Source organism: Trichechus manatus, unplaced genomic scaffold (genome assembly GCF_000243295.1).
Source record: "Trichechus manatus latirostris isolate Lorelei unplaced genomic scaffold, TriManLat1.0 scaffold00003, whole genome shotgun sequence".
Lineage (NCBI taxonomy): Eukaryota > Metazoa > Chordata > Mammalia > Sirenia > Trichechidae > Trichechus > Trichechus manatus.
In genome coordinates this window covers 9,786,858-9,805,360 of record NW_004443939.1, presented here as the reverse complement: position 1 = coordinate 9,805,360, position 18,503 = coordinate 9,786,858, and the positions used below count along the sequence as shown (strand labels likewise).

General features: G+C 37.5%; 2 protein-coding genes across 3 annotated transcripts in view; one reads left to right on the top strand and one right to left on the bottom strand.

The window, feature by feature from the left end:
* Positions 1 to 4,108, top strand: part of ITGB3BP (integrin subunit beta 3 binding protein) — a 107,221-nt gene extending 103,113 nt beyond the window's left edge. For both annotated transcript variants that reach the window (XM_004369011.2, XM_023730652.1), the window contains one exon: positions 3,776 to 4,108. The gene's annotated coding sequence lies outside the window, so the exon portion shown is untranslated. The remainder of the gene's footprint in view (positions 1 to 3,775) is intronic.
* Positions 4,109 to 6,241: 2,133 nt separating this feature from the next.
* ALG6 (ALG6 alpha-1,3-glucosyltransferase) overlaps positions 6,242 to 18,503 on the bottom strand; it is a 61,989-nt gene continuing 49,727 nt past the window's right edge. The window contains exons 12-15 of the mRNA XM_023730636.1: positions 17,464 to 17,534; positions 10,744 to 10,812; positions 10,421 to 10,619; positions 6,242 to 7,863 (exon numbers count right to left, since the gene is read on the bottom strand). Of these exons, the coding sequence (XP_023586404.1) occupies positions 7,666 to 7,863; positions 10,421 to 10,619; positions 10,744 to 10,812; positions 17,464 to 17,534 (537 nt within the window). The 3' untranslated portion in view covers positions 6,242 to 7,665. The remainder of the gene's footprint in view (positions 7,864 to 10,420; positions 10,620 to 10,743; positions 10,813 to 17,463; positions 17,535 to 18,503) is intronic.

Below are 18,503 nucleotides of genomic sequence, written 5' to 3'. Positions count from 1 at the left end.
CACTGATTATGGATCCAAGTCAAATGAAATCCTTGACTCCTTCATATTCACAATAAAATCCAAATACAGAGTGAAATTCAGTATCTACCCAATCTGACCACAGCTTACCTTTCTACTTTCTCCCTGTTGTACCTTAGTCACTCCGGATTACTTGCCATTCCCTAGATACAGCTTGCCTTTCCCACTTCCTTGCCTTTGCCCATCTCCTCTGCAATGGCATGCCTTTTTCCCTGTTGTCAATTGTGACAATTTTACCCATCCTTCAAAACCTGCTTATAGTCCACCTTATACTAGCTTCCCAGATCCCTCTCCTCCATGTTCTCTCATTGTTCTCTTTTGTACGTTTGTTGTAGCTGCTCACCTGGTGTGAATAAGGCAGGGTATTGAAGTCCCTGGTTTTGTCCGCTGCATGAGAAACCTGTGACACAGAACTGCTGATACCACTGTGACCAACTTCCTTATCTGCACACCAGCTCCTGCCCTCCTTCATACATCAGTGATTATTCCTCCTGACCTATATTGTTCAGTGGAGGGAACCAGCCCACAGATTCACTCCCAGAACCTTTAAAAAGTGAAGCCTTCATGAAACAATGTTAGAATAAGACAGAGTAAAGTAGGCAGCAACCAGAGGACTGACATGATCAAAAGGGAGGAAAAGAAAATGCATGAGTTTGGCTAATGTTAACAAGGTAGCAGAAGTCTGGGTGCTTTATCTAGGAACAATACGGATAAATCACTTGGTTAACAAAAGTTTGAGGTTTACTGTGAACAAAGCACTATACATAATGCCAACCTTTTAACATCTAATAATCTCGCTAAGGACGCAAGATTTATAGTATACACATGAAATAATAACAATGTAAGGCAAGCTATGATAAGTGATGCAAGTTCAGACCCTTATTCTTTCCTGGATTCTGGCCAGTAGTGAATACAAAGATTATGAATCCAATGAGGATTAAAGTATCAACTTTATTAGTGATTATTGGAGGAACTGATAACCTTCAATATGACAGGACCTGTGGCGGAAGTTTGGGTAACTAATGTAGAGTGTTCCCAAGGCAGAAATGGGACCTCCTCTCTCCCACCATGAACCTAAATCTTTAATCTTGTGTGTTCTCCAGAACCTGAGGAGAAAGCTGGATCTTTGAAACAGACCCCAAGTCCATGTGCCTATAAAGCTGTGAAGACCACACACCTACCTTACATGCCTGGTTGCAGGGCAAAGAGGTAGAATGGGCTGGTCTCCTTACCACATGGAACTAGCAAGCGCAACGGCACACTGGATTTGAGAGTAGGCAATGCAAGGGAAACTAAACAGTAGGCAAAGAATGTTGCATAAGAGTTGTGGCCGGTATTACTACTAGTAAGATATATACCTGTGAATGTCCTGGACTTCAACCAGTCAAATCTGTCACTCTTCCATGGTGTGCGGAAAGAGGAAGAACTGACAGAAGTGCCCTCCTCTGGTCTGAGGAGTATAAAATTTACTCTAAGTACCACATGAAAAATAAGCAATGTTATAGGAATTCACAGCAGACACAGATAACCCCAGGTTGAGGTGATTAGGTAATTATTTAAGGGTTCATGGGTTCATGATTTCACAATCAGTTCTAATTATTCAACTCTACATGAGCTCTGAAATAGTCATCCAGTAAATGGAAGCTTTATACTTTTTCTGGAAAGCTGGAATTTGAAATATGGGTAATTTTGATGGAGTGTGTAAAACATGCTAGGCAGAGAACAATAGGGATCAAAAAGGCAGAAAAGCAGAATGATGGAAAGGTGGATTAGGATCACATTCATTAGGCAGAGGTAGGCTAGTGAAGATTCGGGAAGTAACACTCCAAAATATGTTTTAGAAAGAATAATATTGTTGATCTACAAAGGATGAAGCCTGTCAAACTGCTTCTGAACTATGTAACTGTATCTAAACTGCGTTTAATTTGTTTTTTAGGATATTCTTCTCAAGAAGCAGCATGGCAGCCAGCATGTTGCTACTCCCTACTTTTATGCTATGACATACATCATATTGATCAAAGTATTTCTCTTTTGTTGAATGCTTTTTTAACACAATTCTCTTAGCAGCCATAATCTTCGCAGGGCCTGGCATTGTAAAAGAGAATGGAATTTGGAATTAGATGTCCAGCACCAGCTTTACTACCCATTTAGCTATGTGACCTTAAACAAGGTACTTGGTTCCCCTAAGCCTTGATTATAAAATGGGACTGATACTTACCTTGTGAGATTATACAAAATAGCTGCCCCATAAAAACTCGGTGCCATCGAGAGTCAATGCCAACTCATAACCCTATAGGACAGAGCAGAACTGCCCCCATAGAGTTTCCAAGGCTGTATCTTTATGGAAGCAGACATCTTCTCACTGCCTGCCACTGGTGGGTTTGAACCACCAACCTTCCGGTTAGCAGCCGAGAGTACTTTAACCACTGTGCCGCCAGGGCTCCTTTAGCTGCCCCATAGTTTTTATTAACCCATAGTCTTTCCTTCCTGTGTATTATGAGTTCTGAAAACTGTGTATCGGTAACTTAGAAGGATATTAAGTGAACCCTGTTGTTGTTGCTGTGTCCCATCTCACTGATTGCAACTCAGAGTAGAACAGCCCCATAAGGTTTCCTATGCTGTAACCTTTACGGGAGCAGATTGCCAGGTCTTTTCACCAACAGAGTGACTTCTAGGTTCAAACTGCCAACTTTTCTGTTAGTAGTCGAGCACTTAACCATTGCACCACGAGGACTCCTTAAGGTTCACTTTAGTGAACCTTTGTTGTTGTTAGATGCCGTCAAGTTGGTTCCGACTCTATAGTGAACCCTAGAGTGCTTAAAATCTTCTATAAGAATGCAGTCCAGACTAAAACAAGAGTTGGCAAAAGTTGGTTGTCAAGTTGACATTTCTCCTTCTAGGACAGGAGGAGGAATATATGTGGACTCTTACGAATAGGGAAAGATAGGGGCCCACCAGGCAGTATTCTTTCTTCAAAGTCGCTGCTGTAAACAAGGAAGGGGTGTCTCAGCAGTGAATGGTCCACATGCCCTAGTGGAATGTATGCCATGAGTTGCCAATGGCTGCTTTCTTATTAGTACCCTAAGGTCCTAAAAGGAGCCCTGATGGCACAGTGGTTAAAGTGCTCGGCTGCTAACCAAAAGGTAGCAGTTGGAACCCACCAGCCGCTCTGCAGGAGAAAGATGTGGCAGTCTGCGTCCATAAAGATGACAGCCTTGGAAACCCTATGAGACAGTTCTACTCTGTCCTCCAGGGCCACTATGAGTCAGAACCAACTCGTCGCTAACGGGTAGGGTCCTAAGGCCAAACAGCCAAGATCCTCTACCACCACTAGGAGTCCTCAGAGGAACACATTCTGAACAGCAAACCTGTCGGTAAATGCTGTCTTCTCTGTGTTTGGCAGCTGTTGGAGGAAACACCTGCTGAAAGGCCCTTTAGGCTCCAGACCAAAGGCGTGTAGATTCGGTGTCGTCAGGAGGTCATGTTGGAGTTTTAAAACTCTCAGAAGTAGCTCTTTCAAAATCCGTCTTCACATAAGGTGAAGAGTGTTGTGTCAAAGTCATCTTACGACAGTTATTTGTGAAGGTGAATCTTACATAGAAGACTCAAACATAAGCAAATGAGAGGTTACCAGCATGTAATTAAACTAGGTACCAGTTAACGTAGCAAATGGGTGTTTAAATCATTTCTCAATTAGATGCATGTTAACTGGAACCTAACTCTTCATGATTTAATAATCATTTTTTATATCCCACAGGCATTTAGAAGAAACGCATTCACTGTGAACACCAACTTCTGCATCTGCCTGATCATATTTAAAAGAACAGAAGAAATATTTGTAATTAATCTGCCCAGTAAATACCAGATCATAGCACTAGGCAGGTGCATGTCTAGATAAAATTTCTTGCAGCTAATTTAAACTTTCTACACACACCAATAGATAATCACAATGTAAATAATACATTTCTTCTTGACCCTTTAATGTAAGTCAACATGTACAGGAGAATCTTGACTTATATTCTGTAGCACGTATGTTTGTTTATACTTTTAGTGCTTGTGAATCAACTTAATAAAGCATTTATGAAAATGGTGTCGTTGGTAGAGCTATGTGTTTTCCTGAAACTCAGATTAACTCTAATGGTGAGTGGAATTAGGTACTAGGTTTTCCATTTAAAGCCCCAGCTGCTAATTAACTTATAATTCTTTTTTAAAATATTTAGCTTACCCAGTTTATTGTGTACCACTATCTAAGGAATGAGTTTTTATCATATTCTAATTTCTCTAGACCTGTAAAGAAAAAATGTTTACAAAGCTTTAAAATTTCACCTTTTATAAAGTATTAGAATGCATTTTTCAGTAGAAACAACATTTAAATATGAAGTTATTTTTAAACTAAACTACACAGACACTACTGAATTTAAAGAAAGAACTTTCTTATAGAGCAGTACGTGATCCCCTCCAAATTATTTTGAAGCGTTAACTTAAATTTCTGTTTTTCCATGGTGGTCCTTGTGTGTGCTGTCACTCACAAAAAAGGTGGGGAGACACTCTGTGTAGTTCACAGAATGTACCATACTTGATTACATAGTTTGTAAAAAATTCTATACTTTTCTTTGACCATTTCTTTGGGAGGGGGGAGTATGCTATTCCCTCGGTACTTGCCCTAATTTTTGACAAAACTAGTATATGATATTACCATGTCATTTAATTCAGTATAACATGGAAATGAAAATCTGAAACAAAACTTTGAAAATAATTTTGCATTTAGAGAAATTTCAGATTTACCCCTTAAAATGACAACTTGGTTTTTTTAATAAACTATTAACATAAATGACATAGGTATTGAACAGTAACCCAATTAACTATTAAACTTAGTTGCCTTCATTAATGATTTTCTTTGTACCATTTAAATAAGATTTGTTAAGAAAATATGTCTACCAAATATTAAGAATACTTTATGATACAGTCCTTATATTAGAATGTTACCTAAAATATACCAAGAACGATTGTTCTAGCATTAAAAGCTAACCTTAGGATGTCAGCCAACACACATAAAGCAACCTACATTAGTCAGGAAACAAAGGGTTAAGAAGTAGATTGGTTTCATATGTAATCCAAGTTATGTAGGTATGTACTTAATGCTATCAGATAAGTTACTGTATGTTTGACCTCTTGATATACTAAGCTTCTGCCTTTCAGAACAGCTGGGTCTGCTAAGAATCATTTCCCAGTTCTCTTTATTGTGGATCAGATGACTCTCGCTTTATCACCCTTGGAGGCCACATGAAGGACAAAGCAGAAAGATCCACACACAAAACTAATGTTTATATGCGGGGGGTGGGGGTACACTTGGCCCTGATGTTCCAGTGAACATAACAGAAAAGAGACCAATTGAGACTTGAAACCATTTTGTCCCTCCAACTATTATTTAGTTATATCCTATCCATCTCTTACTCTCTTTCCATTGAACAAAGAGGTTCCTTTGACTGTCTTGGCTTTTGTAAATGTTTCACTCACTCAGTTGTGGTTTATCATTTGGACAGAATGCTACATCGGGGATTTTTTTCCCCTCCCTGAGGCCTTAAGGGAAAATGACTTCTATATGCCTCGTATTTGATACATGAACATACACTCTCTTCATTTTAAGAAGGAGACTTAAGTTCTTAGGGAATTAAGAAAACCACTTCTCCAAAACGGTTCCTCCCTCTAAAATAAATTTTAACAGGTATAGTGGTGAAGAAAGTAAGAAATCTTTCTATCTTTAATATTTCTGCATAGCCTAAATATATTAAAGCATCCCTATAATCCAGAGTCGGAATTGTTTTTACAGCAGTGGGTTTGGTTTTTTTTGGTTGTATAATCCCAAGTTTAGCTGGGAGAAATATGCTTTGCCTATTTCTGTGCTCCTAATTCATCACTGGACATTTTTGGTATTTTGGAAATTAATCCCTCAAAGTTCAAAGTTTCTAATAAATATGAGAGAGAGCTGACTTAGATAACTGCAACAATTCTCCAGAGAGGCTACAATGTAACTCAATTAATTAAATCATCTGGAAATTTTATTTATAGGATATACCTATAAGATGCCTTGAATATAGGTACATTCCATTTTACTAAAGTTTATATAATACTTTTATTTTCAAATACTAAATTTCTCTATCCCAATTATATATTATTAGTTATAATTAGTTATAAATATAACTTGGAACTTCCTTATCATTAACCTGATTTAAATCAACATCCTGTGTTAAATGCAAGTATGTTATTACAAAATCTAAGGCTACACCAGCCAGCCAAAATGCTGACATTTGGCTCAGTGATTACAGATGGTGACCATGGACAGCAGTGTTCCTGCTGATTCGGCAGCGAGTCAAGGCTGCTTTTCTGTACTGACCTGCCCTTTAAGTCTTTATGCACATCTGCTTTAAGAAAGAAATACTTCTTGATTTTTGCTTTGTCTAAAGCTACTTCTTTTATCAGGCTTATCTACTTAAAAACACATCCCTTCTTGCACTAGCCTGTGGCTGTCCATGTCTAGAACCAAATTATGTGTGTGTTTTTGTTTGACTTGCATTGTTTTAAAGTATACTGCCACTTAGTATGTTTTAATGGCTGTATGTTGAAAGAAGTGTACGTATTCATTGAAAATATAGGTTTTATTTTTATCACGAGACAAAGGAAAACACATCTTTATATGAGAAGCTACTACATGGATATAATACATTATCCGTACCAACAGAACAGATAGCAAAAATGGACTTCTGCTAATATAGAGTGACACGGTATTAGCAGGGTCAGGCTGACGTGAAGCATGATATGAATCAATGGTTACGGCAGTGGTGATCCTGATGACCTATGTCATAGCAAAAAAGAACAGGATGGGATTGGGATCCTGTACAAGGCAATTTAATTAAAACAATGATCCTTAAAGTTTAGAACTGGTGATCATGAGTAATTAAAAATACTAAATTCAAACTGTTTATATTTAAAATTTAGATTTAAATTCAGGAAAATTCATTTTTCAATTGCATTCAAGCAAATCAGCATCCTTAGATATAAATAAGAACACAGTTTAATCTACCTACCTTGTAAAAAAAATTCAAATTCGTACATATAATAAGGCACGGACAAACTTCAAGCAGTTTAAATTGCCTTTTCACAGTAATTTAAAAGATTATTCCAAATTTAATTCCCTGAGATAACTTAAACAATGAAACTAATTGAACCTGTCCTCAAGCACATATTACTTGCATTCTAAAATATAAGGAAAACTAAATTTGGCTACCAAAATTAGTGATTTCTTTTAAAAAGAAGGGCTAAATTCTCCCATTAAGCTCACTGTATCTGCAGATTTTTTAAGACATAACAATTCATAGAGTATACTTCCTAACTAAACAATGGGATTAAGGACTTTATTATTTTGCCACCTGAACAGCTGTGACTATTAATAAAACTACGATCTGTCATGGACGAGCAATAGTTAGAAAACAAAAGCTTCCATTGGACCTTGGTCTTCATATACATTTATTCTGTGTAGACAACAATTTCACCATTCCATGATTCTCAAAATGGTAATTTCGTGTATACATAAAAAGTTTACAAAACCTCTTAGCACAGTTCACAGTTTCGCATTTTTTGGGGATACAGCTAGTTGATTTTCTTCTGATTTCTTCCATTTCTGAAATCCCACATGATTATAATGTTAAAGTATACCAAAAAGAACAGGAAGTGCAAGCAGGATACAAAACATACCACTACAGAAAATAAGTCCGGTAATTTCTGAGGAGGATCCAGTGTGACAGTCATCAGCGTCAGAAGGACCATAGCAATTACTGATATAAGAAACTATAAGAAGGGGGAAAAAGTACCATTGAGTAGTATAAAGGATAAAATTTAAATGTGCAGGTAACATTGATTTGCAGCTGTACACGAACAGAACTGAAGGTGAGGATTGGGTGCCCAATCTCTTCTACCAGTGGATATGAACCTTGGTAGCACATTAGAATCACCTGGGGCGTTTTAAAAATCTCAATGCCTAGGCCACACTCTAGACCAGTTAAATCACGATTTCTGGGAATAGCATCAGTATTTTTTAAAAACTCGCCAAGTGATTCCCATGTGCTGTTAAAGCCTGTGAACCTCTGTCTTTATGCTACCCAGGCAGTGAAGGAAAGTATCTGGAACAGATGTTACTGTTAGGACTAAATCCACGGCATTCCCCAGGGCCCTGGTCCCTACAGGAAATAAAATTCTGAGCTAATCCTGAGAATCCATCTATGAAAATTTTTTCCATGGCAAGTGGAAAACCGAATTTCATATATAATTATTCACTGAATGCTTTTGATGAGCTAATGCTATACAGTAAAGCACAGTGGGGCATATGACAGAACACATGGTTCTCTGGCCTCCAGAAGTTTCTATTAGTTGGAAGGATGTGCAAATTAGTTAAATAAACACATTTATCATAATTGTGTAGCAGTCAGTTTTCTTCTTCCACCCAGTATGCTGTCCAATAGAACTTTCTGCAGTAAAGGAAATGTTCTATATCTGTGTACTCCAATACAGTACCCACCAACCACATGTGGCTATTGTGCATTTGAAATGTGCCTACTATAACCAAAGACCTGAATTTTTTATTGAATTTTAATGAGTTTAAACTTAAGTTTTCACATGTGCTTAGTGGCCACCATATTGGACAGTTTAGCTCTAGATTCTGAGCTTCTTTAAGACAAGGACCAGCCAGATCTTACTCATTTTCACTATTCTAACACAGCACATACACCGAAGCTGCTTGAGTAAATAATAGAAAGCAAGCAGAGACAGTAGTCATTAACTGTCATGATGTGGGACATAAATGCAACCCTCAAATCAGCTGCAAAACACCTCTTGAAGTTTTAAACAGCAAAATATCACTTTGATAACTATGGCACATCTGACATAAACCATGATCTTTTCAACTGCCTCATATGCATGTGGAAGTTGGACAGTAAAAATGGAAGACAGAAGAACTGATGCGTTCCAACTGTGGTGTTGATGAAGACTACTGAATGTGCCATGGACTGCCAAAAAAACAAATCAATCTTAGAAGAAATACAACCAGAATGTTCCTTAGAAGCGAGGATGGTGACTTGGACTCACTTACTTTGTACAAGTCAACAGGAAAGACTAATCACTAGAGAAGGACATCATATTTGGTAACGTAGAGGGTCAGTAAAAACAAGGGAAACACTCAATGACATGGACTGACACAATAGCTGCAACAATGGATTCAAACATACCAATGATCATGAAGATGGTGAAGGACCCAGGCAACGTTTCATTCTGTTACACATCAGGTCACCATGAGTTGGTGCTGACTCAATGGCAACTAACAACAACAACAAAAGGATGCTTTAATGGCTATATATATATATATCATGAAAGAATCCGTAAGACTGGAATAGAGAGTAATGTAGTCGGCATTCCAGATGGAAGAGTGGGAAGGATGGGAGCCAAAAAGGTTTACGAACAAGTAAAGACTGCCAAGTATCCTCCAAGGAAAAATCCCTGAGGCAACCTCAGTAGGGAGTGAAAATCATCAAAATAAAAGTTTCAAACAACAGCGAAAATTTCTCAAGTGAAATCATCCAAGTAAATGTTTCAAACAAGAAATATGGGGCTGGTTGAAATGTGATGATACCATGATCCTGAATCACTGCTAACAGACATGTGGAAATTTCTCCCATTTTAAACAAAAACCCCATTTGTCTGCTCCTGTTTACAGCAGAGTGTTCCAAAAGAGTTGCCTGTAACTTGCTGTGTCCAATTCTCCCATTCACTAGTGAGCCAGCACCAGTCAGGATTCTACCCCAGCCACCCTATGAAACTGCTTTGGTCAAAGATCTATACTGATCGCTCCACTGTACTAAATCAAAAGGTCAATTCTTGTCTTATGTATCTCTCAGCAGTACTTGAAATACCACATCAGTCCCATCTCTTTGAAACACTTCTTCACTTGATTTCCATGACAACACATCCTCTGCCACCACTAGTCTGTCAGTTTATCATACTGCATGTTGCTTGCATGCTGCTGTGCTGCTGGAAGTTATGTCACCGGTATTTGAAATACCAGGAGGATCACCCATGGTGGACAGGATTCAGTGGAGCTTCCAGATTCAGACTAAGACAGACTAGGAAGAAGGACCTGGTGATCTACTTCTTAGAAAACTGGCCAGCTGAAACCTTATGAATAGCAGCAGAACACTGTCTGATACAGTGCCAGAAGATGAGCCCTCAGGTTGGAAGGCACTTAAAATACGACTTAATACCTCAAAAAAAAACCTGTAAAGAAAACATTTCAATAATCTAACAAATTACTGGCATGCTGAAAAATGTACTATTCCTTAAAAACTGAACAACTTACCAAATGTTGTATAATTCTGGGAAGAAATGTAAAATATGGAAGACATTTTCTAACAGAAATGGAAAAGGATTTCAACTGCAGTTCTTCTTCAGAAGTCTTTTCAAAGATTGAAAAAGAGGTAGCACAAGCTATAAAAAATGCCATTGTTGTCACAACCGAGGGCATTAGGAGTTCATCTTTCAATAAAAGAGGTAGCATACTATAAAGGAAAACAGAAGAAAACATCAAAAGAGAATTCAAAACACAATCACTTTGTAAAAAAGTTTTAAATTAGTTCATAAGAGCTATACTGAAAATATTATATGGAAATTGGTTTGACTCACCTAAATGTTGACACAAGTAAAAACCAAGTCGATATAAAAGGAATTTCATTTAAAACTAAGCAGACTGGTCTAAAATGGTAAAGAAAAAAATATTTTAATATTAAAGAATATAATCTGAATTCCTACTTGAAAAAATATATATAAACACATTTTAAAAAAGAAAGCCAGCAAGGTCTCTACATGGACTACTGATTCATTTTGTTATAACTATCAGTCCAAACTAAATGAGTCTAGACACAGAGAAGGTGGAAATTCCTCAAAATAACTGGAAAACTGTTTCCAGTATGCCATTAGTGGAGCATTTCTTTATCATGCAAACAATAGCTTAAGGAAAGGATCAGATAAACAGATCTGAACATTCAGAGAAAGAAAGGTTTTGTATATATTTTATCCTACTTGACATGAATATGAAGTGAGCTCCAGAGACGTTTGTTTTCAAACTTTTCTTTTTTATCATCCTCCAGGTCACATATTACTCCGCTAAGTTACAAACTAAAGTTGTGACAGGCAGGATCGTCATGCCACTGGAGACAGCACCACAGAGGCAACGAAGAGTTATAAAGGAAAACAAGTTGATAATGGTAGAATAAAAGAAAAGAAGGGGGAAAAATGAGTAAGAGGCTACATGAAAAGGGCAATGGTATAGCAACAGATGGAACCACTGCTCCATCAGGGAGCTGTTAGCGTCAGGGCTCCAAACTCTGTGACCCTCTTGCCACCTCCCCTGGTCCACTACCTTCTGGATTCAACTGTGACAATGCTCAAGGGGAAAGATGGGGGAGTCAGAAGACCTGGGTCCTAGTCCAAGCTTTGCCACTTACTCACTGTGTGACCTTGAGCAGATGATTGATTTAACCTGTTTTCTTATGTATACAAGGAAATAATACCTTAAATTGTTAAGTGGCTGAAAGAACTCTTTTACAAGTATCATATACTGTTTATTTGTTAAGCCTGTCTTTCCTTCTTCAGTTAGAAGGCTTCAGTCACTCACTTATGTTGTTGTTGTTAGGTGCCATGGAGTCAATTCTGACTCATAGGGACTCCATGTGACGGAGCAGAACTTCCTCATAGGGTTTTCTAGGCTGTAATCTTTGCTGAAGCAGACCACCAGGTCTTTCTCCCACAGAGCCGCTGGATGGGTTCAAACAGCCGTCCCTTCGATTTGCAGATGAGCACTTGATTGTTGTGCCATCAGGGCTCCTTCGCTCACTATACATTCTTCATTTTCTCAGTCATTTATCAAATTTATTGAGCACCTCCAATGAGTCAGATACTGTCAGGTCAGGTGCTGCGGATACAAGTGTGCATAAGAACAATGCCTCTGCCCTCACAGTCTAGTAAAAATAATTTCAGTGTGAAAGCACTTTGTGAAATATAAAGACCACAAAACTACAGTGATAGATATCAGACTGCCTAGCCATGGTGCCACATACAAATGGGCAATAAAAGCTTTTTTCTAATGGTACTGGTTATTGAATTATTATTAATTTTTTATCTCATTTTAATAAGCACTCTAAAAAGGTTTGCGCATTGTCCCCCTTTCTTAGAAGGATGACTTTTACCCATGTCAGCAAGCATATGAGAGCTAAGGCCTGGGATTACAAACCAATTGTAAACTATTATGCTAAAAGGCCACCACCCATCTGTCAGTTAGTTGGACCGTGATGCTTTTGCCTCTTGCAGTGATGCTGGAAGCTATGGCACTGGTATTTCAAATATCAGCAGGGTCGCCCATGGTGGACAGGTTTCAGCAGAGCTATAAGACTAAGACTAGGAAGAAAGGCCTGGTGATCTGCTTCTGAAAATCAGCCAATTAAAACCCTATGGATCACAGAATAATGTCTGAGATCGCGACTTGCTTACTTTGGATACATCATCAGGAAGGACACATCGCCAGAGAAGGACATCCGGTTTGGTAAAGTGGAGAGCCAACAAAAGCAAAGGAAACCGTTCACGAGGTGGATGGACAGAATGGCCGCAACCACGGACTCGAACATACCAATGATCATGAAGATGGCACAGGACTGGGCAACATTTCATTCTGTTATACACAGGTTGCCATGAGTTGGAGCCGACTTGACGGCAACTAACAACAACAACATATTAAAAGAAAACACTAGAGGACTTTCAATTTCATTTTAAAATCGAAACGAATTCATGTTAATAGCAAGTACTTAGTAAGTGCCCAATAAATATTATTTTCTCCTTCAGGGTCTTAATTATTTTCCATTTATTCATTCAATAATCATTTTACTGAGCACAAGCATTTATCAGAAACTTATTATGCACAGGCATTGCTCTGAAAGGAATATAAAAATGAATATAACTCAGCCCCTAACCTCAAGGTACTGAAAATGTATAACCAAGCAGTAAAATCCCCAACATCCTTAACTTCTTTTCTGAACACTTCCTTCGCCTTATTCTAAATGATGCCTGGCTCTCTGTCCTGAGGACAATGCTGCCCACCTGCCCTCTCAAGCATCGCCTGTTTTTTATTTTTCCCACCACAACCTTCAAACTACTTGTCCTGGAAGTGGGAGACAACATCATGGCCCTTCATTGCCACCTCCACACCGGTTCTCCCTCTCTCCGCCCTAACAATCCCCAGCTTTGAATCTCATGTCCTCAGACTTTTATCCGCTACTAGTCCCATTATTATCCACCAACTACCGGTGTCACTTACCTCATTACTCAATGATTTCAGCTCCGTCCTGTCACTCTCTAAAACCCTACTCGTCTGAATTCTTGGACTCAATAGATACCTAGATGAACCTCCCAACACCCTGGCCTCTTGTTTGCTGGAACTTCTAGTAATCTCATCTTCAATCCTACCCCTTAAGGTCATACTCTACACTGCAACCACTTGGTAATCACAATTCATGTATTCTACTCTGACCACTGTATCTCCTACCTTTTCAATACTCCAACAATCTTCTGACCCCACCAAGACCTTCAATCTACTGTTCACTGTCCACCTTTCCACTTTTCTTCACCCCTTTGATGTCCTTTTCTCTTCTAACCAAAAAATAAAATAAAAAATCCATTGCCGTCGAGTGGATTATGATGCATAGCGACCCTATAAGGTCACTTCCATGTATTCACTCTTAAGCCCCAAGCAAGGTAGTTATCCTCACTAGACAAAACCGTAAATCTTGAAATACCCAACTCTCTACCTGCACTTGCTTCAACCATACCTGAGCAACTGGCCTGGAGAAAAACATTTAACCACACTGATTGGTCTCCATTTAAATACACGATCATTACATTCAAATGCTCCGCAATTACTATGTATTTCCCTAGTCTGTTCACACTCTGATTCGCCTTAGAAAAATATTTCACACCTTCTCCTCTCTCATACTTCTAATAGCTCCAATCCACTTTTAGCTAATGACCTAGCTTCCCACTTCAATAAGACAACTAAAGCAGTTAAAAGAGAACTTCCACAGGTGCCCACCATCACAGCTACTCCCTCCTCAGTGTCTGTACCCATACAGCCTGCTTCCCTTCTTTTACTAAAGATGAAACAGTTCATGCCTCTGTCCAAAACCAATTCTTCCATTTGTGTTCTAGTTCCTACCCCATCACCCTTACTGAAGGACACTGCTCCAGCAACTCTCACCTCTCTCCTAGATCATCAATTTTCCCTCTCTGCCAACCATTCCCATGCTATTATTTCTTTTATCTTCTATCTCAAAACAAACAACTTCTCTCTCTCTCTCGATATATATATATATATATATATATATAACACAACATTTGCCAATTCAACATTTTCAGGTGTACTATTTAGTGATATCGATTACATTAATCATATTGTGCAACCACCACCCATAATCGTTTTCAAATTTCCCATCACCATAAACAAACACAAAATAAAAACTCCCCCTTTCCCATTCCCTCCCACCCCTGGTAACAATAAGCTTTGGTCTCTATACACTTTCCTATTCTTGTTATTTCATATAAGTGAGATCATACAATATTTGTCTTTTTGTGATTGACTTATTTCACTGGGCATAAGATTTTCAAGGTTCATCCATGTTATAGCATGTATCAGGACTCCATTTCTCCTTATGGTTGAGTAGTACTCCATTACATGTATGTACCACATTTTGTTTATCCATTCATCCACTGATGAACACTTAGGTTGTTTGCACCTTTTGGCTATTATGAATAGTGCTACAATGAACATTGGTGCACATGTGCCTCAAACAAACCTCTTCTGATACTACTTTTCCTACCAGTTAGTGCTCCCCTATTCAGTAAAACTCCTCTTAAAAATTATCTACCTACCTCACAGCATATACAGAATATTAATTCAAGATGGACCAATGATCTAAATATAAAAGCCAAATCCACACTCTTAAAACAAGGTATAAAGGTAAATCTTCATGGTCTTGGATTTGGCAATGGTTTCTTAGATACAACATCAAAGCACATGCAACAAAAGAAAAAAATAGATAAATCAGACTCCATCAAATTTAAAAACGCTTGGGCATCTAAGAACATTGTAAGAAAGTGAAAAGACAAACTACAGAATGAGAGAAAATATTTGCAAATCATGTATCTGATGAGGGTTTAGTATCCAGAATACATAAAGAACTCTTACAGCTCAACAACAAAAAGACAAACAACCCAATTAAAAAATGGGCGAAGGACTTGAATAGACACATCTCCAAAGAAGATATACAAATTGCCAAGCACATAAAATGCTCAACATCATTAGTTAAATTTATTTGTATCATCAATTGTATTTGCATTAGGGAAATGCAAATCAAAATCACAATGAGATACCACTTCACGCCCACTTGGATGGCTATAATCAAAAAAATCAGAAAATAACAAGTGTTGACAAGAATGTGGAGAAACACATAGCTGATGGGAATGTAAAATGGTACAGTTGCTGTAGAAAAGTTTGTTGGTTCCTCAGTAAATTAAACATAGAATTATCATATGACCTAGCAATTCTACTCTTGGGTATATATCCAAGAAAATTGAAAACAAGTGTTCAAACAAAAACTTGTACGTGAATGTTCATAGAAGGACTGTTCACAATAGCCAAAATGTAGAAACAACCCAAATGTTCATCAACTGATGAATGGATAAACAAAATGTGATATATATCCATACAGTGGAAAATTATTCAGCCATAAAAAGGAATAAAGTACTGATACATGCTACAGCATGAACCTTGAAAACATTATTCTACATAAAAGAAGTCAGACACAAAAGGTCATATATTGTATGATTCCATTTATGAAATATCCAGAATAGGCAAATTCATAAAGACAGAAAGTAAATTAATAGCTGCCAGGGGCTGGGAGGGGAGGGGAATGGGGAGTGACTGCTTAATGGGTACAGGGTTTCCTTTCGGTGTGATAAAAATGTTCTGGAACTAGATGGTGGTGATGGTTGTACAACACTGTAAATGTACTATATGTCACTAATGGTAAATTTTATGTTATGTGCATTTTACCACAATTAAAAAAAAACTCAAAAAATATATACATTTTTTTAAAAAAAGAACTATCCATACTTACGTCTCCAATTTTTCTCCTCCCATTATTTCTTAAACCCATTCTAATCAGGCTTTTGCCATTACCACTCTACCAACACTGGCCTTGTCAAGGTCACCAATGACTTCCATATTGCTAAGGCCAATAATCTACTCTCAGCCCTCATTTCATTTGACCTATTAGCAGCATCTGATACAACTGACCACCTTATGTCCTTAAAACATTTTCTTCACTCAGCTTCCAGGACACCAACTCTCCTGGTGTTCATCTTACCTCACTGGTCATTCCTATTTGCCTCTTCTCCCAGACCTCTTAACATTATGTGGCCCAGGACTCAGTCCTTGGTCCTTTATCTATTCACTTCCTTGGTTATCTCATCAAGTCTCGTAACTTTAAATAACATCTATACTGAAGTCTCCACTCAACTTCTCTCTGGAACTCTACTCATATATCCACTCCAGACTCATATATCTTAATGTTGACTCAACATCTCCACTTGGCTGGCTAAAGACATATCCAGCACTGAACTCCTGAACCTCCCACCTTGTCCTAATCCATTGAGGTTTTAGTCCAAAACTCCACTTAATGGAAGTGATATTGCCTTTAATTTGTCATTGGTCATTCTGTACATGTGTCTTCTACAAGAACCTAGCAAACAGGGTGAAGAATGGGAAGGATAAGGTGGTAGTGGTTTGGGATTTATTTAGGGAAGGATTCAAGTATTCCAAGGTGTTTTGGGAAAATATTATTTTACTATCAGGATAATACACTCTCAGCTGTCACCAAATTTCTAAGAAGAGCATATAACTGAAAACCACAAAAAATCTTAAGGCTCCTAAAACAAAGTAGTCTGGTTAGGGATTTCCAACAGAGTCTAATCAAAGGTTACGGCAAAAGAAAGAGAAAGAAGGCAATATATGAAAGACTCTGCAAAGGTTAATGGAGAGAACAAGGCTACTAAATAGATGTGGAAAATGAATGAAATGAAAACGGTAAAGATAAGAAACAGGTTCCATTCTGAGAAGAGCCTCTTTAGAGGAAACGTTTTAAAATCAAATTATATGTATATATATGAAGAAACAGGAAGAAATAAAAAGTAAATCAATTAATCCCTACTTTGAAGTTTAAAATATATTTAATAAAGAAGTAAAATTTATTTATATATTATATATACATAGTAATAAATACATCAAAGATTTTTACTTACAATGATACCAAGAGAATGGACTTTTCATGTACTTGGAAAGAAAATAAAAAGAATGACAGAGCACAGCTGACCTTGAAGGAAAAAAAGGAAAAATGAGATATAATAACTTACAAAATAGAATAGCAATTTAACTGTGAATCTAAAAATCATTTCAAATGAAATTTTAAAGTTTAATGTGGCTTCTATCTAAAAGTAAAATATATATGCAACACTAGCATGTACAATTATTTTATATCAGATTTAATACCATATTTTTACACAAATAACGCACATCTTCTACATTTGTTTGCCAACTGCAGCCTCCCGCCGTGAGGTATTTTCATTTTTAAGTGCCACTATGCCAATCTTTTTTTTTTACATGTTGCTGTAAAAAAAATTAGCAGAGCACGCTTATGAAAATACCTCATGGGAGGAGGGCACAGTTGGCAAACAAACATAGAAGACAAGTGTTATTTGCGTAAAAATACAGTAATGAAAATAATCTTTTAAAAACAATGATTATAAAGCTATGCTTAACTACCTAAAACAAGTTCACTGAGACTCAGTTATTAATAAGCAAAATTACTAAGTATCTCAGACACAACAATCATACCTTCATCTTCCCTTGGAATCCCTGACACTTTAATTAATAAGTATGAAGGTCAAGAAGGTCAAAATCTAAAACTGTCCAAAAAAATATATTTTCATGTTCTTAAAATGTATACTTCAATAAAATATTTTATAAAATTCATCATTTGGTGTTTTAAATGAAAATTACTTAGATCTATTTTCAGAAGTTTATTTTCTGCATATTAGACATATGCCTATATACATCCATCTAGTTGCTCAAGCTAAACCACCTTGTATAATGCTACACATCCAATCCTTCAGCCAACCCTGTCTCTACCATCTCCTAAATAAAATATCCATCCACTTCTCTCCACTTCCTCTGCTGATGGTGGGTGGAGCAAAGGAGCAGTCTTGAGCCACCCACCCCCATCTTTTTCCTGGACTACTACAATAACCTCCTAAGTAATAACACTCTTGCTCCCCTACAGTCA